Source organism: Equus asinus, chromosome 5 (genome assembly GCF_041296235.1).
Source record: "Equus asinus isolate D_3611 breed Donkey chromosome 5, EquAss-T2T_v2, whole genome shotgun sequence".
NCBI lineage: Eukaryota > Metazoa > Chordata > Mammalia > Perissodactyla > Equidae > Equus > Equus asinus.
Genome location: NC_091794.1, coordinates 47,374,604 through 47,401,834, shown reverse-complemented (window position 1 = coordinate 47,401,834; position 27,231 = coordinate 47,374,604). Strand labels below are relative to the sequence as shown.

Sequence of the window (27,231 nt, the reverse complement as noted above, 5' to 3'; positions counted from 1 at the left end):
AATAGAACGTGAGCACCTCAAGGTCTCTGCTGTGTCTAGCACATTCCAGGCGATTAGTTTGCTGAAAATACACTGGCATTTTAGAGAAGGAATAATGCCTGGTTTTCCTTTATGAACAGAAAGAGGAAGAGCTGTAACAGAGTATAACACTATACATTAAAGTATAACTTCAATGTTTACAAAAAGACTAAGTAAACCTGGTTCTCCCACATGCACATAAAACCACCTTTCTGCAATCTTTATTGCAACTTTAACGATAACAGGTATATGGACCTTAAAAATGCCACCCATGGCTGCTTGCCACTGTCTGAAACCTGAAAAATGGAAAAAAATGGCAGTGGGGGAGGGGAGAGAATGACATAAAGACATTCAACCACTGAAAACATTCAAACGAAAGTCCAACTTTTTAAGCAGTTAAAATTCTATGGTTTGCCCAATAATATGCTTTTATGGAGTCAGGAAATCATGTTAATGTTCTTAGAGTAATTGAAAATCACTTCCAAACAGGTTCCTTCTGTAGATATAACCAATAACAATGTTTTTTCTTTTCATCCAAGACTATCTTCGTTTAAGTTGTAGAATGACGCAACGTTAGTCGGCTATATGGGGAAATAAGACTAACAAGTTATTGGTCTTGGTCAATAGGAACTTCTGAGGCTGCTAAGACCCAAATCTGGCACATGGTGTGTCCTGTAAAATCCTGGTCCACTGTCCTTGACAAAAGTATAGTACATGCATTTAAATGGTCCACTGCTAACTACAGAATTAATAGGCATCAGTCTACAAGGGAGCAAGTTTAATATTCATCTATTTTAATATTCACCTCATTCTGAAGCAGACAGGAAAAGCTACTTACCCGGTAAGAGTCTAAATTTTAAAATGTGTTTTCACAGAGATGAACCTACCAACACTAATTTACAGTTAAGTATTTGGGGGATGGGGAGTTTCTTTACTTTTTATTTCCCCTTGTTTTTAATTAAAAAAAAAATATATATATATATATATATTTAAAGATTTTATTTTTCCTTTTTCTCCCCAAAGCCCCCCCGTACACAGTTGTATAGTTTTAGTTGTAGGTCCTTCCAGTTGTGGTATGTGGGATGCCACCTCAGCATGACCTGATGAGCCGTGCCATGTCTGCGCCCAGGATCGGAACCGGTGAAACCCTGGGCCACCAAAGTGGGAGTGTGCAAACTTAACCACTCAGCCATGGGGCCTGCCCGCTATGTATTTATTTTTTAAAATGTACTACATTGTTATATATATAAAACTATTATATATATTTATATAAAACTATTTAGTACATCAGTAATATCCATCAGTAACCTCCATGTCAGGTTTAAGCAGAAGCTATAAAGTGTATTTTGGCTATTTCCAGACAGAAATGATAGCTCAATATCAACACTGCCAAAGTCAAAACAGTTTTGGCAGACATTCTTGAAACGGTTCCAACAAACAGGCTACAGGTTGAGAGGCTGAAATGTAAAAGCCACAGTTGCCTGGGCTGTTACATTTGTGCCTGATGCATTGAGGGGTCCACCAGGATACAAAGCTGATGGCCTGATTCCATCCTCATGTGCCTCAATCTCTCAGGAGAATTCAACACAGATGACCACTCTCGCTTGGTGGTTCCTTGGTTTCTTTTACACTATTTCCCTAGGTTTCCTCTCTGTTCCCTGACTGCTCTGTCTCCTTTGTTGGCTCCAACCTCTTCTCTGAAACTCTAAAACTGTTCTCTTTCACTCAACATTGTCTCCTTAGGGGATTTCATGGCTTTATGGGATTTCAATTACCACTGACCTGCCAACAAATTTCCCCATATTTCCTACATTTTCCTCTGTATAATCACTTGTCACATATTTTTGGCACCAGGTAGGTAGAGGAAGGCCAAGTGCTGTTTGTTTTGTGAATTGCTATAACCCCAGTGCCCGGCACATAATGATTGTTCAGTTAACGAACCACAGAGGTCAAGGTGAATTTCTTCTATTATGGTGGTCAATTGAAACCTTTAATAACTTTAGAAGTCAAAGTCATCTTTTCCATAGTTGTGGGACAGACCTCTGGACCCAAGAGATGGCAATAATTTGAGCAAATCCAAAGCCCTTTGTTGAGGAAAAATCAACCCTGCTTGCAAGTACTTCACTACCTTCACATAGTGGCAAGGTGGTCACATCGGGACCGAATTCAAGTAAAGCACTTTAATTTATATGACAAAATGTCATATCACCAGCTGTACCTTAGGAACCTAAAGTCTAAGGAACTCTTTTCAGGTGACACAGAATATTCTAAAATGAATTGATACCTTGGCAAAGCCCAGTGGAGATCTTTGATCTAAGACAGTAATAGTCTAAGAGACAGACAATATCTCCAGCTTTTAGAGCACTAACTCCAAAGCCAGAATGCCTGAATTAGAATTCTAGCTCCGGCTGTGTAACTTGGGCAAGTTACTTAACCCCTCTGTGCCTCATTCCCTTCATTTACAATACAGGAATAAAAATAGTACTACGTCACAGGGTTGTCATAAAGATTGAGGTGCTATCCATGTAAAATGGTTAGAACAGGATGAGTTAGTGACGCTGCTGCTGCTGATTCATACATGCAGTTAGAACATGAGCCAACTAAGCCCGTAGACTCTGAAACTTTAACCACAGGAAGAAGTTTTTAGTTCTTGCTATATACCAAGCACTGTGCCAAGAATCTTATATACACAATCACATTTAATCCATCTAGCAAGCCTTGAGGGAGGCGCTACAAGTGTCATTACCCCACTTTTACAGGTAAAGAAACTAAAGTTCAGAGAGTTTAAGAAACTTGCCCAACTAGTTTCACAACTAGCAAGGGCTACGCCAGGATTTAAACCCAGTAGCAGTAGCCAACAGCAGTCCAGATTAAGATCTACACCTGTATAGAATCCACAAACCTGAGATCAGTAGCAGATTGACAAGAATAAGAGTGAAAATAAAAGAATAAAAAATGGCATATTACTATTGGAGTATACTGGAGACAACTGCTAAAAATCAGATCTGGACTAAATACATTTCTTATGCGCCAGGGACTGCTCCAAGTGCTTTACATATTAATGTGTGATGATGATGACCAACAATAACACTTTATATACATTATCTCATGCCATCTTCACAATAACTTTATGGGCCAAGTAATGTGGCCATTTACTAAATCAGGAAAGAAACTCACAGGTTAAATACACTCTTCAAGGTCACACAGCTAATGCTCAGAGCCTGGTTTTGAACACAGGTCTCTCCGATCCCCAAATCCATGCTCTTAAAGACTATGAAAACGGTCCCCCAAACTTGGTAAATATCCCAACAGTATCATGAGTTTTTTTGTAAAATAAGGATCTATAGTCAACTAAATTTGGGACTCACAGTATATTCTCTAAGATTCAATATACACATTAGTAAGGTAGGAATTCTGAAATATTTTACAGTTAAAAAAGAAACCCTGGTGAACTCTGTTAACTCAGCATTTCCCAGTCTTATTTAACCATGGAACCTTCTTCAATGTGTAATATGTATTAAAATCCTCCAGGACTAAAATTTGTAAATACATAATACATTCCTTCCCTGTGTGACGCTTTCTTAATGTGGATCACACAGCTAGTACAAAAGATGTCAGAGTGGAGGGGGTGGCGGGAAGGGGAGGAGAGGAGACTGAACAATCATAATAGGAAGCTGTAGAATAAAGTTGAAAGGGCTGTAGAGACCAGCAGACCTGGCTCACAGCCAGCCTCCCCAGGCAGTCATGTGTCTGCGAACCAGTTACTTAACCTTGCTGAGCTTCTATTTCCTTTCTCATAAAAATGAGGACTTGAACTACTATTTCACAAGTTAGTTGTGTTTATCATTCAGTAAATGGATCCATTATCCCGATATCTGCCAGCAATCTTATTCCACTAAAAGCAGATCATCTTCTAAGAGCAAAAGAATTGACTTGCCTTGCTAAGAAAGTCAAGCAAGCAGGGATTATTGCTGCTCTGGACTTGCTTCTCACTAACAAGGAGGAACTGTGCCATGAAATGGAAGTGACTGAAACGCTGGGACAGCGTGACCGTGTCTTAGAACTGATGCAGAAACTAGGAGCAGTGAGATAAACATCTTGCACTTTAGGAAAATAGACTTCAGAACCATCAGATAAAAGGCACTTTGAGTCTCAGGGCATATCATGGGATAGGTAGCACAGAAGAACGTCAGTCAAATTAATTTCTCATGGGGCATTCATCAATTAACCATTCAGGAGGAAAAGGGAAAGGCAGAATGGTATCAAATGAATGTGAATTCGCCAGCCATCTTTTAAGGAGGCTGCCTGTAACTATAATTAACATTTAGCTAGAAATAGGCACAAAATTCATTACAAATTCAAAAACAAACATAAATCTGCAAAAATACTATGAGGAAGTTAGAAACCCAGAAAATAGCAAGGCTTGCAAAAAAAAAAAGTTGCAAAGGACAACAAAAAGCCTTTTTTGGGTAAATTCAGAGTCAGAAGCACCTGGGAGCACTAGGTCTGCCCCTTGGGGAAAATGGAGCAACACAGAAGACCGAAGAAAGCGGAACCATGAATTCCTATTTTCTCTACCGTGAATGAGCTTCAAACAAACAAACAAAAAGCCTAAAACATTAAGAGAGAATTTATGCCTATGATAGGCAAGAAAACTTATGATTGGGGGGGGGGGAAGCTTGTACATAAATATCAACATAAGGAAAGAAATATAAGGGCCATAAATGAAAAACAAAACGCTAGCAGAGTGTAAAGGCTGACTGGGGAAAGAAGGGAAGTATCCACAAGAGATGATTTTTTTTTTTTGAGGAAGATTAGCCCTGAGCTAACATCTGCTGCCAATCCTCCTCTTTTTGCTGAGGAAGACTGGCCTTGAGCTGACATCCATGCCCATCTTCCTCTACTTTATATGTGGGATGCCTACCACAGCATGGCTTGCCAAGCGGTGCCATGTCCACACCCAGGATCCGAACCTGTAAACCCTGGGCCGCTGAAGCGGAACGTGCAAACTTTGCTGCGCCACCGGGCCGGCCTTTAGAGATGATTTTTGAGTAGGTGTTGAAAGATGTGTGGGATGTGGCCAAAGTGAGGGGGTGGGAGGGCATGTGATGCAAGGGTGACAACAGGAGGAAAGGTGTCAGATACGAGTGTGTCGACTGTCCTGGGAACACTGTGAGGCTAGATTCAGCAGAGCGGTACCAGGCTGTGGCAGGCCCTAAGCGCCAGCTAAGGAACTTGGTATTTTTATTCTGCCACTATCCTGGCGGACGGGCAGCCAGGGAGTGAGGGGTAGGGGGTGGGTTCCAGGAAGGTTCACAGTCAGATTTGAGCAGAACAAGGAGCACAGGCATCATCCTACTACTTTGACTGGGTTACGCTGGTCAGTGCAAGTCAAAGAAACGTAGGTGAGCATCTATCCAGATTTGTCTGGGAATAATTCTGGTTTAAAATGGTTGTCCTGGCAAGATTATTAATAGCAGCCTTTATCACTCTCAAAAAATGCCCTGGTTGGATAATAAATTATATGGCTACCTAGGTATATGCAACTTGGGGACTGTGTTTAACAGCAGTAATAATAAACATGTATTTAAATAGTTACAAACTTTAGAGAGGAGAGCTTCCCAGCAGGTATGCCACAAATAGGTTACAGGTGGGCCACAAGATATTGATGGTTAGGTGTTTTATAGTGGTAAAAACTTAAAACCATTTTTTATAACTATTGAAAAAATTTATCAGAGTTGGCATTCTATTTGAGAACCACTTGTACAGTTCTCCTTATAAATCTTGTGAATTCTGTCATTCAAGCTCACGCAGATTCCCCCCACATTTGTTCCAGGCTCCCCTGGCATCTTCACGGATGTAATCAAGTCTCTGGCATGAAAAAAGATTGGGAAACACTAGAGGAGATTAATTTAACCGTTAGAGATCAAAAAAAGTCAGGACACCGTGTACCAGTGACCAAGTTATCATGAGCATTCCCATATGCGTGGTCACCGCTATGAGGGGCCTGTCAGAGAGACAGCACGAGGGAGAAAAAGGAGCAAATCCATCATGGAGGACTTTGTTTTCAGGTCAGCCTGGCCCAGCAGAGAGAATGAAACTAGGAGTCCCAGAATTCTGATTCCAGTCGCTATTCTGCCAGTAATAACTAATCATGAGATCTTGGGGATGTCATTGACCCTTTCTGGACTTCCATTTCCTCACTTGACAAATGGAAATAACTAATGCTCGCCAGTTATTTATTGTAAAAATAAAATGAGATGACAGAAGTGAAACCCTCGGTAAAACCTAGAGTGCTACATAAAGGTAAGGTATAATAAAAAATGATGTTCTTTAGGGTCTCATTGCTATTAGGGTTAGCCTCCTCTTCCTCTCACCGCTGGTGTCCCCCTGGCGTGTCCTTGGCAGGATCTCCCAATCTTACTCTCAGTCCATACCCATTCACCCCCAGTACTTCCACCCCCCCATTCACTGACCACTCCCAATTCCGTATGTCCAACCCCGCTCGCTCACTCTCCTGAGCTCTGGTCTTGTGTATGCAGGCTATTTATGAACAGCTATCCTTGGACCGGTCCCATGGACACTGCAGAACAAGGTCCAAAAATCTATTGGGTCTTCACTCTTAGATCTGCTCTTTTTCCTAAATCAGAGTCATCATCGCCATTCACCCAGTTACTCCGGAGTCTGTCCCAGGAGTCATCTCTGACTTCTTTCCCTCCTTCACTCCATACTCTCTCTCCGTCAGCAACTCTGGTGAGCTTCACTCCAAACCTGTCCTACTTTATTAGCTCATGCCCTCACCTCTCACCTGGATTGCTTCCTAAGTGGTCTCTCACCTTCACTTGCTTTCTTAAACTCTAGTCTCTACACTGAGAAAGACTGTTCTGAAACACAGATTTGATCACGCGATTTCCCTACTAAAAATCTTTCAGTGGCTCCTTTCTTGGCCCACAAAGCCCTTTATTATCTGGCCCGTGCTTTCTTCCTGCCTCATCTCCCGACTTTTGAGCTTTATGCTCCAGCCAGTCAAATCCACTTTTAGTTCTTTAGCTGTATCATCCTCTCCCATTGGAATGTCCCTTCTGGTTGGAATGCCCTTCTCACCCTCTGTTCTCCCCTCTCTTCTCTTTCCCCACCTCCTTCACTCCACTAGCTCCTATGGAAATACAGTCTAGTACAATGAATGAGTAAGCTCCTGAGCTCAGAGTAAGACAGGCTGGAACAGAATCATGATTCCACCTCTTATAACCTGTGTCATCCTGAGCAAGTTACTTTTCTTTGCATTTCAGTTTCCTCCTTTGTAAGATAAGAAAAATAAGAACACTCGCCTCATCGAATTATAGCATGGACTAAATGAATTACATGCAAAGCACATAGCACAGAATCTGGCGCAGAGTAAATACTCACCACGTGCTTAAGAGATGTCAGTTATTTTTATGGTAAACACTCAACCTGGATAACTCAGATTAGATGGCAATGTGAAAGCGAAACAGTTCCCCATGCCCAGGTCTACATTAGACACCCTTTTTAAGGCTTTTGCGGCAACCCATAAATGCCTCTATCATGACTCTCCTTCTGTCACTCAAGCGCACACTCTGTCACTATCAATAGGTTTATCTGCCCTCCACTCAACTGTAAACTCCTCAAGATTAGATATGTGCCTTTTTCATTTTTGTTTTGCCAGTTCCTAGCATTGCTGTTCAGTTAATATTTAACGAATGAGTGATGGCTTCCAAATGGTAGGATTTTAATTTTATTTTGGAAACACAAAGATAGACTGTTAAAATTTCATAATGTGACACATATTAGGGAATATAGCTAGGTTTGCCACTGGGAAATTCAATTACATTTCTTAATTCTTTATAAACATAAAATGAAGGCGAAAACAAGTGGTAGACAGTTCTCACATAGTTTTATGTGGCAGTAAAATCAAACATATACTCATGATTTTAAAAGAAGTACTTTTGCGTTAATAGCATGTTTGAGAATGATTACTGCACTTTCACACCTCACAGAAATGTCTTCAGATCAAGCTAAAGCCATATGTTAGAAATACAATGTCCCATTAAAATACAGTAATAATGATGGTATTTCTGAGCTCAGGGCTATATTTGTAGAGTTCTAGGAAAAATTAAAAGGAAAACTATAAATCAGGCATTGTCTAACACACCTGGCAGCAAATCAATCTGACCTTAGTGTTCAAATGCATCCACCAGGAGGTGCTATCCACCGAGATCAGCTCAGATTGCTCACCTGTCAGACTAATCCTGATTAAATACTCCCCTAGAAGCTTTTATTTTTCTTGGTGAGAAAGGTTGGTCCTGAGCTAACACTCAGTGCCAATCTTCCTCTTTATGCTTGAGGAAGATTGTCCCTGAGCTAACAGCTGTGCCCATCTTCCTCTATTTTGTACATGGGATGCAGCCACAGCATGGCTTGATGAGCAGTGTGTAGGTCCACGCCCAGGATCTGAACTTGAGAACCCCAGGCCACCAAAGCAGAGGGCATGAACTTAACCACTACACCACTGGGCCAGCCCTCTGATGTTATTCTTAAAGCCCGTCTGCTGCCAGGTGTTTAAAGAAAATCTCATCAAATAAGCTAAAAATTATTGTAGTTGGTGAAATCTTTCACTTACATGAAGAAATATGTATCATGACAGGTCTGAAAAGAGGTAGACAAAACTTTTATTATTTACTAATGCTTTCAAGTTAAATTTACCTGACATTAGTAAACATTCCAGTTCATGAAGGGTTATGAAAAAGGTTAGCAAATTGAAGCTCTGGATAGCATCCAGCTGAGCTGTCAATTAAACCACTCCCATACAGCCCAAAGGCACAGCATGCACAGAAAATTCTGGTGAGATTACTTTAGATTTGACCAGGTTTGGGGACATTTTACAGGACGAAAAACCAGGCTCAACTGGTCTGAAAGCACGGTCATCCATAAGAAATGGGAGAACACTCAGCAGAAATACCAATTTCAACAACCTCTCTTTCACATTACGTCATCAAAAAGATACATAGTATAAGAACTAGTAAATTAGGAGGTAATCAAGACAAGCCAAGCCAAGCTCTTGCTCTGAACTCCCTTCAGATAGCCTTATAGCTGTCAGTCACCATCTTCACCACCCCTGTAAACTGTACATGACCTCTCTCTCCTACGAGCCTCTGTAACTGTATCTCTTCTGCAACACCTGACAGCTACCTTTTTAATAGCTGTATATTAACATGGCTTGTCCATTCTACCAGGCTGTAGTGTCTTTTAGACCATTTTAGCATCTCCCTAAAACCTCACACAGTAGGCTTTCAATCTGTATTACATCTCAGTGACTGAGCATGAAGCATCCACTTGTGACAGCTGTATCAGGGGATCCAGGATGCCTTTTTCAAAGAAATCTGCTTTTCTTCATAGAACAATTACTAAAATATTAACCACATTGATACGTGTATGCACATCAATTCCACTTTAGAAGTAGGAAATCTATGAAAACCTACTACAAAAAAGAGTTTTAAATAATTTCTTATGGCATGTTCATTGTAGAAAAACGAGAATGTACAGGTTTGAACATTGAAGATATAACCTTATAACCCAGAAAAAAATCACTGTATTTTAAATTATATCCTTCTGCTTTTTCTATATGTATATAGATAGAGATATACATAACTATATGTTTTGATGTGGACATTTTAAATGGGATAATGGCATACACGCTGTTTTGTAGCATTTTCCCACTTAACGTACAGCACAAATCTTTTGTAGGCCATTCACTGTTACTTTACAACCTAAAGTTTTTGACTGTATACTATTCCAAAATATGGGTTTACCATAATTTACTTAATTTCTTATTGTTCTTAAGTTTTCATTCTTTTATGTATTTATTTATTGTTTTTTTAATTGCTTTTTCTCCCCAAATCCCCCCAGCACATAGATGTATATTTTAGTTGTGGGTTCTTCTAGTTGTGGCATGTGGGATGCCGCCTCAACATGGCCTGATGAGCGGTGCCATGTCCACGCCCAGGATCTGAACCAGTGAAACTCTGGGCCACTGAAGCAGAGCGAGTGAACTTAACCACTCGGCCACGGGGCCAGCCCTTCATTCTTTCAAATAATGCTGCAAAAAAAGAAAGATGAAAAAGGTTACTGAGGGGGCCACCCAGTGGCGTGGTGGTGAAGTTTGCACGCTCTGCTTCAGCAGCCTGGGGTTCACCAGTTTGAATCCTGGGTGCGGACCTACACACTGCTATCAAGCCATGCTGTGGTGGCATCCCACATACAAAATAGAGGAAGATTGGTACAGATGTTAGCTCAGCAACAATCTTCCTCAAGCAAAAAGAGGAAGGTTGGCAAGAGATGTTAGCTCAGGGCCAATCTTCCTCACCAAAAAAAAAAAAAAAAAGTTTACTGAATGTTCTCCCATATTTCTCAAAATAGTAGTGCTTTTGGACTAGTTGAACAAGGTTTCTGATCCTGTAAAATGTTTCCATATTTATAACTACAGCTTTGCCTATATCCATGATTACTTAAATTCATCCAGAGAAATTGCTGGTTCAAAGAATAAACATGCTTCTCTGGCTTCCAACAGATATTGCCGAACTCAGCAGTGCACAGTTCTCAGTATCTTCATGTGTACTGGGATTACCACTTTTTAAAATCTTTGCTTGCATAGCATTTTGAAGTTGGTATTCAGAAACTCCCCTAAAACTCCCTCCTTTTGTCCTTCTGGTTTCCAGCTGCCCAGTCTTCATCTAAACCTCTCTCCACTGCTCTTCCCAGACCCACTTTTGTTTGTGCTTTTCCCCTGCTCAAGTCTTATGATGGATTTGCTCTAACACTGAAATTTGCCTAGCTAGTATTTTACCCCCTTAGACTCTTAGAGCCAGAGTATCAACCAACTAATCTGATAAACCAATCCAGGCTCATGTAAAGGGGCTCTCTCCCTGCAACATATGTGCAATGTGACTTGAGCAGGGTAAGGAAAACATACTATCTCCATCTGGAATGCTTTTTATTTATCTCAAAGAACAGTGGTTCTCAAATTTTGCTGCACATTGAAATCACCTAAGGAGCTTTTAAACAACACTGATGCCTGGGACTCACCTTCTAGAGATTCTGAATAAAATTTTATATAGGGTGTGACTTGGGCATCAGGATTTATTAGAGCTCCCCAGGGGATTCTAATAGGGCATCTGTATTTGAGATGACTAAGAGAAAGATCCCAAGTAGCTTCTTCTTAAGTAATAGTGGAAGGCCCCCAGGAAGAAAAGCGCAATGAACATAATCCCAGTAATTTGACTTATCTGCAGAGGATAAAGGAGACAAGAAGGGGCAGTGAGAGGTGACGCATTTGCTAATGACAACAGAAGAAAGGTAGCATTCATAGTTCTTGATGCTAGGCAGGTGCCTGCTGTGTTAGGAAGGAGGCCAAGCTTCAGGTCTGAAGCAGCTTCATTTGCTTTCGTAATTGAGCCAATCAACTTTCACTAAAATTAACCGGCATGCAATTAATTTCATGGGAGCTCTCCAGCTTTCAGTGAGATAAAATGCTTCCAGTTTACATTAGTTTTATTGTTTCAGCAAAGTTGGGCAATCCCACAGATTTTCCCCACAATCCATAGGGGACCTTTGGGACAACTTTTAGAAGAACACTACAAGTTCCAGGCATTTAAATACATTATTAACCTCACAGCAACCTTACAAGGCAGCTATTTGCCCTATTTTCCATGGAAAACTGAGGATCAGAAAAGATTAGTAAATTGCCTGGCCTCACAGGCAGTAAGTGACCTGGCTGGGATGGGATTCAGGGAGGCACGACTCTAACAGTCATGCTCTTATTAACACACAATGCCTCAAGCCATGTTGCCTTTTCCCCAGGACAATTTGAAGCGACACTGGTAAATTGCCTTAAAGGGCAGAAGATGGTTCCACGTGGTCTGAATGATATTTCTGATGTTCCACAATTCAGAAGACAATTGATGAGAGCCACTTCTGTGCAAACCCACTCCCAGGCCACAGTGTCAGGTGACCGTGTTTTGTTACCCCATCCAATTCTGTGACTCGGCCTTACACACACTATTGTTCCCAACAACAGCCGAGGGCACATTCTGGAAAGGACCATGGGGACCAAAGCCCTCGCCTCCGGCGGCTGGCAGTCCAGCTGAGGATGAAAAGCTTTTCTCCAAACCTGGCTTTTCCCAAATTACTTACGGTGGAGAAGACCTCCTTGGTGACCTGAAAACTAAGAAGAATTTCTGTGGCCAATATAGCAGTTTGATTCTTTTTTGCCCTGTTCTTCTTATTCTTATTAGCCATTATTTACTGTAGAAGGCCACTTAGCCCACCCAGGTAAAGACCATGGTACCCCAGAATCTTTGAAGGATGTTACTCTCACATTACATAATTTCTGGAGGAAGAGGGACTGCAGCCTTCCTACATGAAGCCTGCCTTTCTTGGAACCCATGCAAGAGAAGGGGCTGGTCATTCTTCCACCATGTCAACATCAGAGTAAGCAGGAGGGAGGTAAGTGGATCGATGGCTTCGTAGACCCTTCCTAAGGGACAACAGGCCACCTGGGTGGAGAACGTGACTGGATTCAAGACAAACAAATGCCTACTAGGAATGTGCTGCAAGCCCCTAGCCAAGGGGCTTTTTGATAGGACAGAGCCCCCAGAGACTATGTCATCCTACAGACACAATTAGAATGGACAGGAAAAGGAGCATCCATCCTCTAGGAAAATCAGGAGTTTTTTTTTGTCTCTCTTTCTCTAGTCATTCCTGAAAAAAAAAAAAAAGGGTTTACAACGTTTAAAGCCCATGGTTGGGGGACAGGAGGGGCCGGTTTTGCAGGAGGGTTCGGAGTTCAGATCCGGCAGGCTGCTCAGAAACACTGTTCAGTCTTAGGCTCAGCTTTGGCTGCAGATGGTAGTTTAGATTTTAGATTCTCTGAATGCCCTTTACAGGAGAACAAATCCCAGGCAGGGAAACAAAATACACACCCATGATACAGTAGAGAGAAATGTTACCCTGGCAGGGTAAGCCAGGGTACCCTGGCTCGGGCAGACGTTATCTCCTTCAAGGACAAAAAGTAAACGTTGCAGGCAAGCAGAAACCACAGGCACCAGGCCAACAGCCGCTGCCGTCCCGCCGCCTCTCCCGCAGCCAGCCCCAGTCGCGCCTCCAGGCCTCCTTTCTCGGGCTGAGCTGACAAACGCCACGCATGAAATGTGAGAGCCGCGCGGCTCCTCCAGTGCTTAGAGCCCCGACTGCTGCCCCCGGGATGCAGGGCTCCAGTCTGGGGACGTGGGGAGCTGGCCCGTGCCCGCTTCTGCTCTTAAGGTGGCTGCGTTGCCCAGAATGAGAGCCTGATTTTCCCAGAGCCTTCCTAAAACATTTAACTCCCTCTCCGCCGGCCCCTGTAGGAGAACGAAAATGGGGGAGGGATGGTTTATAAAATGATGCAATATTGATTTTTGACGTTGCAAACCAAGAAAGTGGGGGGGGGGATATTTAGGACAGACGAGGGTTAAACAGTTGCCAAATTCTATTAGAGAACTTCACCTTCTCCGTCACCAATGCAGGCAAGGAGAGATAGATCTGGCCCGCGGCTAGCAAGAAGGAGGCGAATACGACACGCTGAAAATGCCAGACCGAACTACCTTAAAAAGCGATAGCCTCATTGCATTAGAAAAACATGCATTCTCGTGGGACGTGGTCCGGAAATTTTGTTTCCCCCTTCAAATACTGCTTGAGAAGAGAAACAGAGAATCAGCGCTGGGCTGCGTCTCACCACTTGCTGTGCGGTCCGAAAAGTCGCGTCCAGCAACATCAGCTTCCAGGGGTCGGACACCGAGCTGGGCAGGGGAATGTAGATGTAATAGGCGGCCAGCGCCACCAGGGCGGTGAGCAGGACACAGGACGACTTCATCCTCCCCGGGCTCGGCTCGCCCGCGGGTTGAGGGCGAAAGGACGATGCCACCCAAAGACCTCCGGCAAGTTTCTGCCAGGGCCGGCGGCTCATTCACCGGTGTCTTATATGCCCAGGAGCCAATCAGAGGCGGCGTCGGGAGGAAGTAGGGGCGCTGACGTGCTCCCTCGTCGGTGTCCCTGCGAAGTGCTGCAGACGCTTCAGGTTAGAGAAGGCCCTGAGACTGCGCTGCGCACCGCACAGCGGACTCTGCAGGACACAGGTGTGTATTGCACGCCTGTGACGGAGGGCTCCCTCCTGAAGAAGATCCTCAAATGGAAACCTGGAACCGTTTCAGTGTGATGAGTCTGTCTGTCCAAAGCAGGAGGCCATTCTGACGCAAAATGGAGATGCTGAGAAAAATAATAAAAATCCACTGTCTTCTGGAACCAGACTTGCGATGGAATGTAAATTCTAGCTAATATGTGGTGAAAGGAGGTGACTACAAATTCTTATAGCTCGAGCAATGATAAGCCAGTAGTACATCTAGCACCCAAGCCGTGGTTTCCACATCCCATTCTCCAGTAAAAGGAACCACAGCTCTTTGGAAAAAAGCCTGATTCCAGGGCTGGGGCAGGTAAAATACAGGATGAGCCTGTTGTGTTAGAAGATAGGGAAGTGATCAATAATGATGGGGACTGGTCAAGAGGACACAGGTGGAGGCTTGAAGGATCTCCTAATGGCTAAAGATTGGATGATTTTAGTATCAAAGTAAATAATAATGATGGATTATAAACCATTGAATAAAATAAAAATCCAGGAGCCTATACTAATATAAATCAATAAATAAATGGGAAAACACCACCTGAAAAAAATTCTTTCAGTGGGTCAATGGTAGCAGAAAGAGCATTGAATCCAGATTTCTTGTTAAAGGTTGGAGCAGCAGTGAGTACAGAATGGGAGAGAGAACTTCACCAGCAGAACCACAACCTGAAATCCAGAAAGAAAACATTTGGAAGAACTGTCTCAAGGAGATGGTAAGAGAATGACTCCAAACTTACTGATTGAGGCCTTAAGACACCTGGTACATATAATTTTGCACCTTAATATAGTAATTTCAATTTAATCTGACCCAAAGAAGTCAGATAATCATAAATTTCGGACTGATAATAAGATTATTAGGAGAAAATTTGTTTCGTGTTCAAAGTTGGAGGGAAGCATTTATATGAAAGGCACACTTTAATGGTGTTTCAAGCTTGCAAGTTTGAGGTTATTGTTTTACGTTTTGATTTTTTGTAGTTACTAATTAAGCATATAACTAAACAGATAGAGATGTATATGTTTGTGGGTCAACGTATGCGCATAAAGTTAAAGACTAATCTTTTAGGTGATTAGCAATAATCCCAGAGATATAAACGGAGCTGGCTACTGGATTGCTTAACATAACTTGCTCTCAGGTAAACTGTAAAATCACTTAAAGTTTTACCTTGTGGACTTTAATATTTTCTTCATGGACTTTGATTATATTTGTAAAATCATAGATCTTAGAGCTGATGACAAACAAAGAAACAACAACAAAAAACCCCCACACCTGACTCGTCAGTCTGTCTTCAGCCACTAATAACAAGCCCAGTTCCATAGATGAGCCTCTCGAGGCCCAGAGCAGCTTGTTCATAGTCCTCTAGTTGGTAAGTGATGGAACCAGTCTTTACTTCTCCTACCTCCCTCAAGCAGTGCACTGAGAGATAGAAACTAAGGATCAAAGAAACCACAATAGTCCTTAGTGCTTCTTCTACAGATCTGAGAGTTTTTGAAAATGAGACCAATTTGAGATAAAAGCCTTCAGCACTTGTTTCCAAAATTTAATTCATTCAACAAATATACCTGGCCCCCACTAGGAAATAACGGAGTCAGGGCAAGGCAGTAAGGTCTCCACTCTTTTGGATGTACATGCTTGGTGGTGATGGTGGTGGTGGGGTGAGTGTAAGGAAGGTACAGAAGGGAGAGCCAAACAATAAATAAATGATAATAGCTAACATGCATGGAGTGCTTACTATAAGCCAGGCTCTGTGGTGAGCAGTTTAAATGTATTAACACACAACAATTCTATGAAGTCGGTACTGTCATTATTCGGAAAGCAGAGGCATTGAAAGGTGAAGTGCTTTGCACCAGGTCACCCAGCTGGTGAGAGGTGTGGCTGGGATTTGAGCCCACAGAGTCAGCTCTCGTGCTCATGTGCTTTACCACTCAACTCCGCTGCTAAGTGATTAGGGCTATGAAGAAAATAGGACAGGGTCGTGTGACACTGTGTGGCTGCTTTCAACTGGGTGATGAAGAGGACCTCTTTAAGGAGAAACCATGTGAACGGAGATCTGAACGACCAAGGAGACAGCCGTGCAGGAATCTAGAGGCCAAGGAACAAGTGCAGAGGCAATAAGGGGCTAATGAGGTTGAGGAACAAAAAGAGTGCTAGTGAGGCAGGAATAGTGGGCTAGAGGTGGTGGTCCCGGCACAGTCAGGGAGGCAGCACAAGCGCAGGAAGGCAGATGGTTTAGGACTGTGTAGGCTATGATAAGGAGTTTGAACGAGGCTTTGCAGCCGGGTAGTAACAGGATCTGATCTGTATTTGAAAAGAAGCACTCTAGCTGTGTGCAGAGCGCAGGCCAGTCAGGGGGCTTTTACAGGAGCCCAGATGAGACACAGTGATGGCCAGGAGTGGCAGTGTAGCAGTGCGATGGAGACAAGATTTAGGATATATTTTAGAGATGGGGGATAGTACATACTCAGAGATTGTAATGGGTGAAAAAAGAGAACGATCAATAAAATGCTCTGCTTCTAGGGAAATAAAGTGTAATTTGAGTCAAGCAATTGACATTTCCACTTATATAGAACTATCTGAAATTAGTTTTTATTAAAACCTCCTAATTATGTGACATAGCAATATCATTGCTTAACAAAATCTTTATTTTTATTACTGGAAATAATTTATCCAAAGTGCCATCTACTATGCCATGTGAAGTGGGCTTTTTCATCCAAGGACAAGGAGGACTTTAGTTCAACAAATACTTACTGAGTCCTGCTCTCTGCAAGCCACTATGGTAAGTGCTGTCATGATGAAAATAGTCCCTTTCCCGCAAAAAGTGTCCACTCTGGTCAGAGAGAAAGTCAGATAAACAAATTTTTCCAAATATGTACAAAGTTCGGAGACGTGGTGCAAAGGAAGTCATGATTAGTTCTGTTCTGGAAGAGTGAGGAGTAAGAAGATCCACAAGAAAGGTGATGACTGAGCAGATTCTGCAGGTTGAAGAGGAGTGTGCAGGTGGACATTGCAGATGGGGTAAGGCTATCCCACGCAGAGAGAAGAACATGTACAAAAGTCCTGAAGTGGGGTGTGAGCACAGAACCACAGGTAGTTTGATATTTCTGGAGCATCAAATGCAAGGAGGTGGAGAGTTTAACCTGAAGAGTTAGACAGAGGTCACATGATTCAGGGCCTTGGATGTTATGCCAAGGAGTTTGAACATTATCCTGTGGGCAATGGAGAGGCATTAATGGGTTTGCCATTAGATCTCGTGGCAAGGTGGATGGTATATTGGTAGGGGGAGAGCAGCGAAGTTGTTTGGGAGGGTGTTGCTTCTAAGGTGTCCAAGAAAGAGATGATATTCTTTTAGACTTGTATCAAGTGATGGTAATAGAGTTGAAGAGTCAAAGATGTCTAAGAGTAGAATCAATCAGTAGAATCAAAAGCACTTGGAGAGGGAGGGAAAAGGAGGAGTCAAGATGAATTCCCAGATTTCTTGTTGAAGCAACTGGATAAAGAAGGGTGGAAAAGTAAAAGATTTGAGGGACAATGACAAATTGAGCCTGGAGTATTTAGGTTTGAGGTATTTATGGAAAATCCAAGTAGAGATCTTGAGTAGACTCACAGGCATACAAGTCAGGGCTCACAGGAGAGGTCCAAGCTGGGGATGTAAGTATGGGAATCTTACCGTAACTGAAGCTGTGACAGTGGGTGAGAGAGCAGCTGAGAATGAGAGGGTTTGGGGGAAGAAAAGCAGGCCTGAGGGCCTTGGCATTTACTGTTTAGGAGAAGGAGGGGGACACGTTGACAAAAGAGGTCTAGAAGAAGAGGCCAGAAGGTGGACTGTCTGATCTAGAGAAACGGAGTAGTGATGGATAGGAAAGTGAAAGAAAGCATTTAGAAGTTAAATTGGAATTTCCTAACTAGATTCTTGAAAGAGCAGGGAGAGGATGGAGACAATAATGACTTCAAAGTTTTTGGTTTGGGTAATGTCATCAACTAACATAAGAAATACTGGATGGAAAGCAGGTTGAGGGTAAGATGAAGGGTTCGGTCCTTGATTTACTCAGAATTATATTCAGCAACATTCTCAGCAACATGATATAAATGCAATGTTAAACATTTGATTAAGGTCAAAGTCGCTACATGATATGTTGAAGAAAACTGGTTTGTAAATCACTGTATTTATAACGTGTGCCTAATTTGCATAACACCCTCTACTGACTATGATTTGAAGTTCATCCTTGATGTTGCCAATTATGACAGCATTATACTCACTTAAGACAGAAAACCTTGGCTTGTCTTCAAAGAACAAAAGGAAGTTTTTCTTTTTCTTGCAACCATCCTATTATATCATCATCCAAAAGATCCAGGAGTTTGATGGATCCAGCGTAGTCTAGCCTAAGGCAGCTCCAGGAACACGGCAGTGGTGCATCTGATTGAGAGCATCAGAGTGCCTCATCTTCCCATCATAAACCCACAACTCAGGGACCGCTCCTGTGCCTCATCTCCCACTTCCCTGAATCTTGCCCTCAGTAACTGTGTTAGTTTCCTGCTGCTATTGTAACAAAGTACCACAAACTGAGGAGCATAAAACAACAGAAATTATTCTCACAGTTCTAGAGACTAGAAGTCTGAAATCAAAGTGTCAGCAGGGCCATGCTCTCTCTGAAGGCTCTAGGAGAAAATCCTTCCTTGCCTCCTGCTAGCTTCTGTGGTTGCTGGCAATGCTTGGTCTTCTTTGGATTGTAGATGCATCCAATCTCTGCCTCTGTCTTCACGTGGCTGTCTCCCCTGTGTATCCGTCTTCATCTCCCTTATCTTCTTCTTAGGACATGGGTCACATTGGATTAAGGGCCCATCCTATCTCATGGGCCTCATCTTAATTATGACCTCATCTTAATTAATTACATCTGCAATGACCCTGTTTCTAATGACCCTATTTCTAAATAAGGTCGTATTCTGGGGTACTGGGAAGGAAGTGGATTTGGGAAGGGTGTGTGGCACTGTTCAATCCAGTACAGCACCCAAGAGTTAAATGCGTAATGGAAGCACTTTAGCAGGGCATCCTGCCCCTTCCCCATGGTAGTCCCCAGGTCTCCGGAGATAGTTTGGGCAACTCTTGTACAGGTGACATTCCCTTTGCTCATCTTCTAAAGCTCAGGCTTTTGTTTTTGGAACGACACCTAATCTAATAACTAATTCTGACTAATGGGAAAAGGGGTGGGGTGAGGGTAGGGGATGTATGTGAGTTTTCCTGCACCTTGTAATTGACTAATAGCCTCTTGGAAGTAATACTTTCTTTGTTTTCTAACTCAAAAGACTGGCTGTACTGTTTGGGTTTCAGGCTGATAGGAAAAGAGTATATGTGAGGAGGATCATGGCCTGTGTTGGTGGCTATCTGCCTTGCAGAAATGTAAGCCTGATACTGCCCAAAGAATCTATCTCACACACACACACACACACACACACACCTATCTTCTAAAATAAGGTAGAAATAAAAAAATCAGAAGGTTTAAGGTCAGTAGAAAACATGTGAAACCATTTTTTTTTTTAACCATCGTCTGGTCAACTTTAGCTCAGGTTTCCCAAAGGAGAAAGGTGCTCTACAGTAAGACACAAGTCAGGGTCTTTGACCAAAGATATTTATTGCTTAAAGTCAGGCACATTCTAGCTTTTAAAACATCCTGTGCTCTCCAAGGAACTGATTGTTATTTTGGTGTGCTTGATGGATCTACCCACCAGAAAAGGTGTGGCCTGTGAAGACAGCTGGGCATAGTTGTTGGTCCCGGGGTGTGTCTGATGGAAAGTGGTGAATCGGCATTCAGGATTCCAGCCAGTCACCTGTGAATGTGAATATTATCTTCAAATAAATTCCAAGCTCCTTTCCAAGCCTAGCAACCTTGGCTGCTCAGCCTCTGCCTACCTCCGTAACTCACCTACTGTCCCCACAACCTGTCCTGGATGCTGCACCCACACTGGGCTTCATTTCAGTAGTCAGATATACTTAGGCTCTTCTGCCCCAGTCTTTACACAGGTCACTCTGTGCTGTTTCCTCTACCCGGCACTCGCTGCCCCCTACTTTTCATTCTAGTTGGCCCATTTTTATTATTTAGGTATCTGCTGAAATGTCACTTTCTCAGAGTGACAATATTTTATAAAGTTCAACATTTAGTATGTCTGGGCCTTGAAGCTTATCATGGAAGCACCTTCTGTAACTGCTAACTGACCAATGAGCAGTAGGAGTCAGTTTTCTCACAAAGCCAATTCAAATGACTTGCCTCTGGGTAAAGATGGAGATGAGTTAGATGGAAAGAGTTATGTTATTGGGTAGCTGTACCCTGAAAGAATCTGTTTTAAAGTAATTTTCAATATTTCTGAAAGTACTAAAATGATTTTCTTATTTCAGAATCTTGGTTCAGAAAGATTATTAAACATTTACCTGCTTAGTAGGGTTCTGGTTAAGTATCTTTTCTCCATTTTTCCATTTTTTCAGATTTTCAGACTGATGCAAACAACTATGGCTAACATATTTAAGACTTATAGTCCTATAATCCCTGAGAAATGATTTTATAGTTTTTGATATAAAGTGGCTCCTTCCATTTTATGTGTGCATTCAAGAACCAGATATCTTTTCACGGTCTATTATAAAACTGTATGGAGGAATTGATTAATATTCAAGGTTATATAATATCACAATATGTTACAATTACCTTATTATTGCAGACATTTACCAATGGCCTACTAAATACTGAACACCGTATCATGCTTGGGAATGGGACAGAATCCTGGCATGGAAGGAGTTCTCAGTCTAGGAGAAAGAAAATAGTCAACAGGAAAATAAATAGAAGAAAACTTGCTAAGTACTATAGTGGACGTGTAGAAAGAATAGTCTTCAAAGGTGAGTAAAAGCACATCAGACAGACAAGGGGAGAAGGGCCTATGCCAGCCCACTGCTCAATCGAAGGTCTGGGTGCTCAAGACTCTTACTTTCAGGAGCAACTTCTATTGATTTTATGAATGATGTAAAATAATAAAATTTATCAGCAGAAGTTTCAGGTCTGTTCTTAACTGAGCTACTGGTGGAACCAGAGTTAGTGATTTACAATCAGAATTTATTTTACCGATTTAGTTGGATTTATGTAAATCAGTGCTAGGATAATTAGTCCACGCTGCTCAGGAATAAATGATTTACATTGATAAAATGTGCTTTGCAAAAATTAATCATTAAAAATGTCCACTGGCCTGGGGCTGGCCCCGTGGCCGAGTGGTTAAGTTGGCGCGCTCTGCTGCAGGTGGCCCAGTGTTTCGTTGGTTCGAATCCTGGGCGCGGACATGGCACTGCTCATCAAACGACGCCGAGGCGGTGTCCCACATACCACAACTGGAAGGACCCACAACGAAGAACATACAACTACGTACCGGGGGGCCTTGGGGAGAAAAAGGAAAAAATAAAATCTTTAAAAAAAAAAAAGTGTCCACTGGCCTAAGTTCTTAGGCCAAGTAGTCAGGATGACATTTAAATTTTAGCAACTAGGTGTATTAAAAATAAATCAAGTGAGTTATTTATTCAGTCAAATTCCTCTACTGCATCTTGGCTTTTAAATACTTATCTTGAAAAAAACAATTATTGGTTAGTTCTATTGGATATTTACTTTTGTTAGGCTGCTAGTGTATTCCCAGAAAGTTACTCTTTTTAAAAATTTGAGCCCCAAATTAAAGTTATTACCTCCTCCAGTGCCTGCCCTTAGCCCTGTATCCAGGTCGCAACTCACTTCTAGGCACATAGCCGTAGTTCAATCGATATGTATAGCTGATAAAGTCTAATATTTAGATCTGAAAGGCTGACAATGTGAAAAGAGATCATTCCCTCTCCTCCACAGCTAAATATAATCAGGTAAAGAATTGTACATAACAGAATATCTAAAAAAAACAAGTTTACTAAATTCAAATCTGCTTTTCATGTATGTAAAATTTTGAAAAGCAATCCAAAACTTTGATTAGCCCCTCTTAAATGTTTATCCCTGTGTTTGATTTTTTTCCATCTTTATTGAGGTATAATTGACATATTACATTGTATAGGTTTAAGGTGTACAATGTATCGATTTGATACACTTAAATATTGCAAAATGATTACCCTCACAGCATTAGCTAACACCTCCATCACGTCACATAATTACCTTTTCTTTTTTGTGCTGAGAACATTTAAGATCTACTCTCTTAGCAACTTTCAAGTAGATAATACAGTATTATTAACTGCAGTCACCACACTGTACATAAGATCCCCAGAACTTATTCATCTTATAACTGGAAGTTTGTACCCTTTGGCCAACATCTTCCCAATTCCACTAACCCCAGCCCCTGGCGACCACCATTTTACTCTCTATCTCTATGAGTTTGGTTTTTTTTAGATTCCACGTATGAGTGATGTCATGCAATATTTGTCTTTCTCTGTCTAACTTAAAACTGGAAGTTCATATCCTCTCCCTATTTCCCTTGCCCTGCAGCCCCAGGCAACCACTTTTCTACTCTCTGTTTCTGTTTGCCTTTTTTTTTTTTTTTCAGGTTCTACATATAAGTGATATCATGAAGTATTTGTCTTACTCTGTCTGGCTTATTTCACGTGGCATAATCTGTCCTCAAGGTCCATCCATGTTGTCGCAAATGGCAGGATTTCCTTCTTTCTTGTGGTTGAATAATGCCTCATTGTGTGTGTGTGTATACATACCATATCTTCTTTATTCACACATCTGTTGATGGACACTTAGATTGTTTCCATATCTTGACTATTATGAATACTGCTGCAATGAACTTGGGAATGTAGTTATCTCTTTGATAGTCTGCTTGCATTTCCTTTAGATATATACCCAGGAGTGGGATTACTAGATCATATACTAGTTCTATTTTTAATTTTTTGAGGAACCTCCATACTGTTTTCCATAGTGGCTGCACCAATTTACATTCCCACCAACAGTGCACAAGGGTTTCCTTTCCTCCGCATCCTCCCAACACTTGTTATCTCTTGTCTTTGATGATAGCCATTCTAACAGGTGGGAGGTGATTTCTCATTGTGGTTTTGATTTGCATTTCCCTGATGGTTAGTGATGTTGAAGACCTTGTCACATATTTGTTGGCCCATTGTATGTCTTCTTTGGAAAAATGTCTATTCAGTTCCTCTGCCCATTTTTTAATAGTATTTTTTGTTTTGCTTTGTTTTGTTTTGTTTTTGCTCTTGAGTTGTATGAGTTCTTTATATATTTTGGATATTAACCCCTTATCAGATATATCATTTGCAAATATTTTCTCCCATTCGGTAGGTTGCCTTTTCATTTTGTTGATTATTTCATTTGCTGTGCAGAAGCTTTTTGGTTTGATGTAGTCCTTCTTATTAATTTTTGCTGTTGTTGCTTGTGCTTTTGGTGTCATATCCAGAAATCATTGCCAAGACCAATGTCAAGCAGATTTTTCTCTATGTTTTCTTCTAGGAGGTTTATGGTTTCGGGTCTTATTTTTAAGTCTTAAATCCATTTTAAGTTAATTTTTGTGAGCGATGTAAGATAAGGCTCCAATTTCATTATTCTGCATGTGGATACCCAGTTTTCCCAACACCATTTATTGAAGAGACTGTCCTTTCCTCATTGAGTATTCTTGGCTCCTTTGTTAAATATTAGTAGATCTTATGTGTGAGGGTTTATTTCCAGCTCTTTGTAGCATCCTTATCTGGCTTTAATATCAGGGTAATGCTGGCCTTGTAAAGTGAGTTTAGGAGTGTTCCCTCCTCTTTGATTTTTTGGAAGACTTTGAGAAGGATTTGCATTAATTCTTTAAACGTTTGGTAGAATTCTCCAGGGAAATCATCTGGTTCTGGACCTTTCTTTGTTGAGAGGTTTTTGATTACTGTTCCAATCCCATTGCATGTTATTGTCTGTTCAGATTTTCTATTCTTTATGAATCAGTACTGGTAGTTTGTATATGTCTAGGAATTTATCCATTTCTTCTAGGTTATCCAATTTGTTGGTATATAATTGTTCGTAGTAGTCTCTTATCATCCTTTGTATTTCTGTGGTATCTGTTGTAATATCTCCTCTTTTATTTCTGATTTTATTTATTTGAATCCTCTTTTTTCTTAGTCTAGCTAGAGGTTTGTCAATTTTGTTTTTCTTTTAAAAAAAAAAAACTCTTAGTTTCATTGATCTTTTCTATTGTCTTTTTGGTCTTTGTTTTATTTATTTCTGCTCTGAACTTTGTTATTCCCTTCCTTCTGCTAACTTTGGGCTTAGTTTGTTTTTTTCTAGTTCGTTGAGATATAGAGTTAAATTTTTTATTTGAAATCTTTCTTTTTCTTAACATAGGTGTTTATCACTATAAATTTCTCTCTTAGAACTGCTTTTGCACCATCCCACAGGTTCTGGTATGTTGTGTTTTCATTTTCATTTGCTTCAGGATATTTTTTTATTTCCCTTTTGATTTCTTCCATGGCTCATTGGTGGTTCAGCAGTATGTTGTTCAATTTTCACATATTTGTGAATTTTCTAGCTTTCCTCCTGTCATCTATTTCTAGTTTCATACCATTGTGGTTGGAAAAGATACTTGATATGATTTCAATCTTCTCACATTTGCTAAGACTTGTTTTGTGACCTATCACGTGATTTATCCTGGAGAATGTTCCATATACACTTGAGAAGGATGTGTATTCTGCTTCTATTGGATGAAATGTTCTGTATATGTCTGTTAGGTCCATTATTCTAAGGCATGCTTCAAGTCATATGATTCCTTGTTGATTTTCTGTCTAGATGATCTATCCGTTTTTGAAAGTGGAGTATTGATGACCTCTACTTTTATTGTGTTGTCTATTTTTCCCTTCAGATCTGTTACTATTTGCTTAATGTATTTAGGTGCTCCAATGTTGGATCCATATATATTTTTGACTGTTATATCTTCCTGATAAATTGACTCCTTTATCATTAGATAATGACCTTCTTTGTCTCTTGCTACCATTTTTGGCTTAAAGTGTATTTTGTCTTATGTAAGTATAGCTACCCCTGCTCTCTTTTGATTTCCACTTGCGTGGAATATCTTTTTCCATCCCTTCACTTTAAGACTATGTGTGTCCTTAAAACTAAAGTTACTCTTGTAGGCCGTATTTAGTTGGATCTTGTTTTTTTAATTCATCCAGTCACTCAATGTCTTTTGATTGAATAATTCAATCCATTTACATTTAGAGTAATTATTAATAGGGAAGGATTTACTAATGTCATATTATTAATTGTTTTCAGGCCGTTTTGTAGTTGCCTTGATCTGTTCTTCCTCTCTTGCTGCCTTCCTTTGTGAATTAATGGTTTTCTGTATTGGTATGCTTTGATTCTCTTCTCTTTCTCATTTGTGAATCTACTGTAGGTTTTTGCTTCATGGTTACCATGAGGCTTACATAAAACATCTTATAGATATACAGTCTATTTTACGCTGGTAACAACTTAACTTTGATTGCATACAAAATCTCTACCCTTTTATTCCCACCGTTTTACATTTTTAAAAAAATTTTTCCTTTTTCTACCCAAAGCCCCCCAGTACATAGTTGTGCATTTTTAGTTGTGGGTCCTTCTAGTTGCGGCATGTGGGATGCCGCCTCAGCGTGGCTTGATGAGTGGTGCCATGTCCGTGCCGAAGATTCGAACAAGCGAAACCCTGTACCAGTGAAGCAGAGCACGCGAACTTAACCACTAGGCCACAGGGCTGGCCCCCCTTTTACATTTTTGATGTCACAATTTACCTCTTTTTATATTGTGTATTCATTAACAAATTATTATAGCTACAGTTATTTTTAATATTCTTGTCCTTTAACCTTTATCCTAAAGTTAAGTGGTTAATACTCCACCATATTACAGTATTATAATATTCTGAATTTGACTATATACTTACCTTTACCAATGTGTTGTATATTTTCATGTTACTAATTAGCATCCTTTCATTTCAGCATGAAGAACTCCTTTTGGCATTTCTTGTAAGGCAGGTCTAGTAGTGATAAATTCCCTCAGCTTTTGTTTGTCTGGGAAAGTATTTATCTAACTTCATTTCTGAAGGACAGCTTTTCCAGGTAGTGTACTCTTGATTAGTGGGTTTTTATTCTTTCAGCACTTTGAATATATCACCTTCCTCTCTCCTGGCCTGTAAGGGGTCTGCTGAGAAATCCACCGATAACCTTTTGAAGGTTCCTTTGTATCTTATAAGCTTTTTTGTTTTTTATCTTGCTACTTTAAAGATTTTCTCCTTGTCTTTGATTTTTGACAGTTTTATTCTAATGTATCCTGGAGAGGATCTCTTTAAGTTGATTTTGTTTACTGACCTATGAGCTTCATGAGCCTGGATATCCAAATCTCTCCCCAGATTTGGGAAGTTCTCAGCCATTATTTTTTTTTAAATTTTTATTTATTTATTTTTAATTTTTTTAATTTTTAATTTTTATTTTTTTGAGGAAGATTAGCCCTGAGCTAACTACTGCCAATCCTCCTCTTTTTGCTGAGGAAGACTGGCCCTGAGCTAACATCCGTGCCCATCTTCCTCTACTTTATATGTGGGATGTCTACCACAGCATGGCTTTTGCCAAGCGGTGCCATGTCTGCACCCGGGATCCGAACCGGCGAACCCCAGGCCGCCGAGAAGCAGAGCGTGCGAACTTAACTGCTGCGCCACTGGGCCGGCCCTCCATTATTTCTTTAAATAAGCTTTCTGCCCCCTTCTCCTTCTCTTTTCCTTCTGAAACAGTAATGATTACAAATTGGTCTTTTTGATGGTGTACCATAACTCATGTAGGCTTTCTTTACTCTTTTTCATTTTTTTCCTTTGTTCTCCTCTGACTGGATAATTTCAAAGTTCCTGTCTTCGATCTCACTGATTCTTTCTTCTGCTGGATCCAGTCTGCTCTTGATGTTCTCTATTGCACTTATTTCGTTTATTGTATTGTTCAGCTCCAGAATTTTGCTTTGCTTCCTCTTATGATTTCTATCTCTTT

The 27,231-nt window shown here is 41.0% G+C and overlaps 2 protein-coding genes across 7 annotated transcripts in view; one reads left to right on the top strand and one right to left on the bottom strand.

Moving 5' to 3' along the window:
* Window positions 1-14,035, bottom strand: part of NCEH1 (neutral cholesterol ester hydrolase 1) — a 53,570-nt gene extending 39,535 nt beyond the window's left edge. Inside the window, exon 1 of the mRNA XM_014866847.3 lies at window positions 13,805-14,035. Coding sequence (XP_014722333.1) covers window positions 13,805-14,035 — 231 coding nt within the window. The remainder of the gene's footprint in view (window positions 1-13,804) is intronic.
* ECT2 (epithelial cell transforming 2) overlaps window positions 12,286-27,231 on the top strand; it is a 104,999-nt gene continuing 90,053 nt past the window's right edge. Inside the window, exons 1-2 of one of the 6 annotated variants that reach the window (XM_070509429.1) lie at window positions 12,286-12,537; window positions 14,855-14,958. In XM_070509429.1, coding sequence (XP_070365530.1) covers window positions 12,397-12,537; window positions 14,855-14,958 — 245 coding nt within the window. In that variant the 5' untranslated portion in view covers window positions 12,286-12,396. Of the gene's footprint in view, window positions 12,538-14,049; window positions 14,205-14,854; window positions 14,959-27,231 lie in introns of those variants that run through there. The other 5 variants (XM_070509430.1, XM_070509431.1, XM_070509432.1 and 2 more) reach the window with 5 other exon arrangements.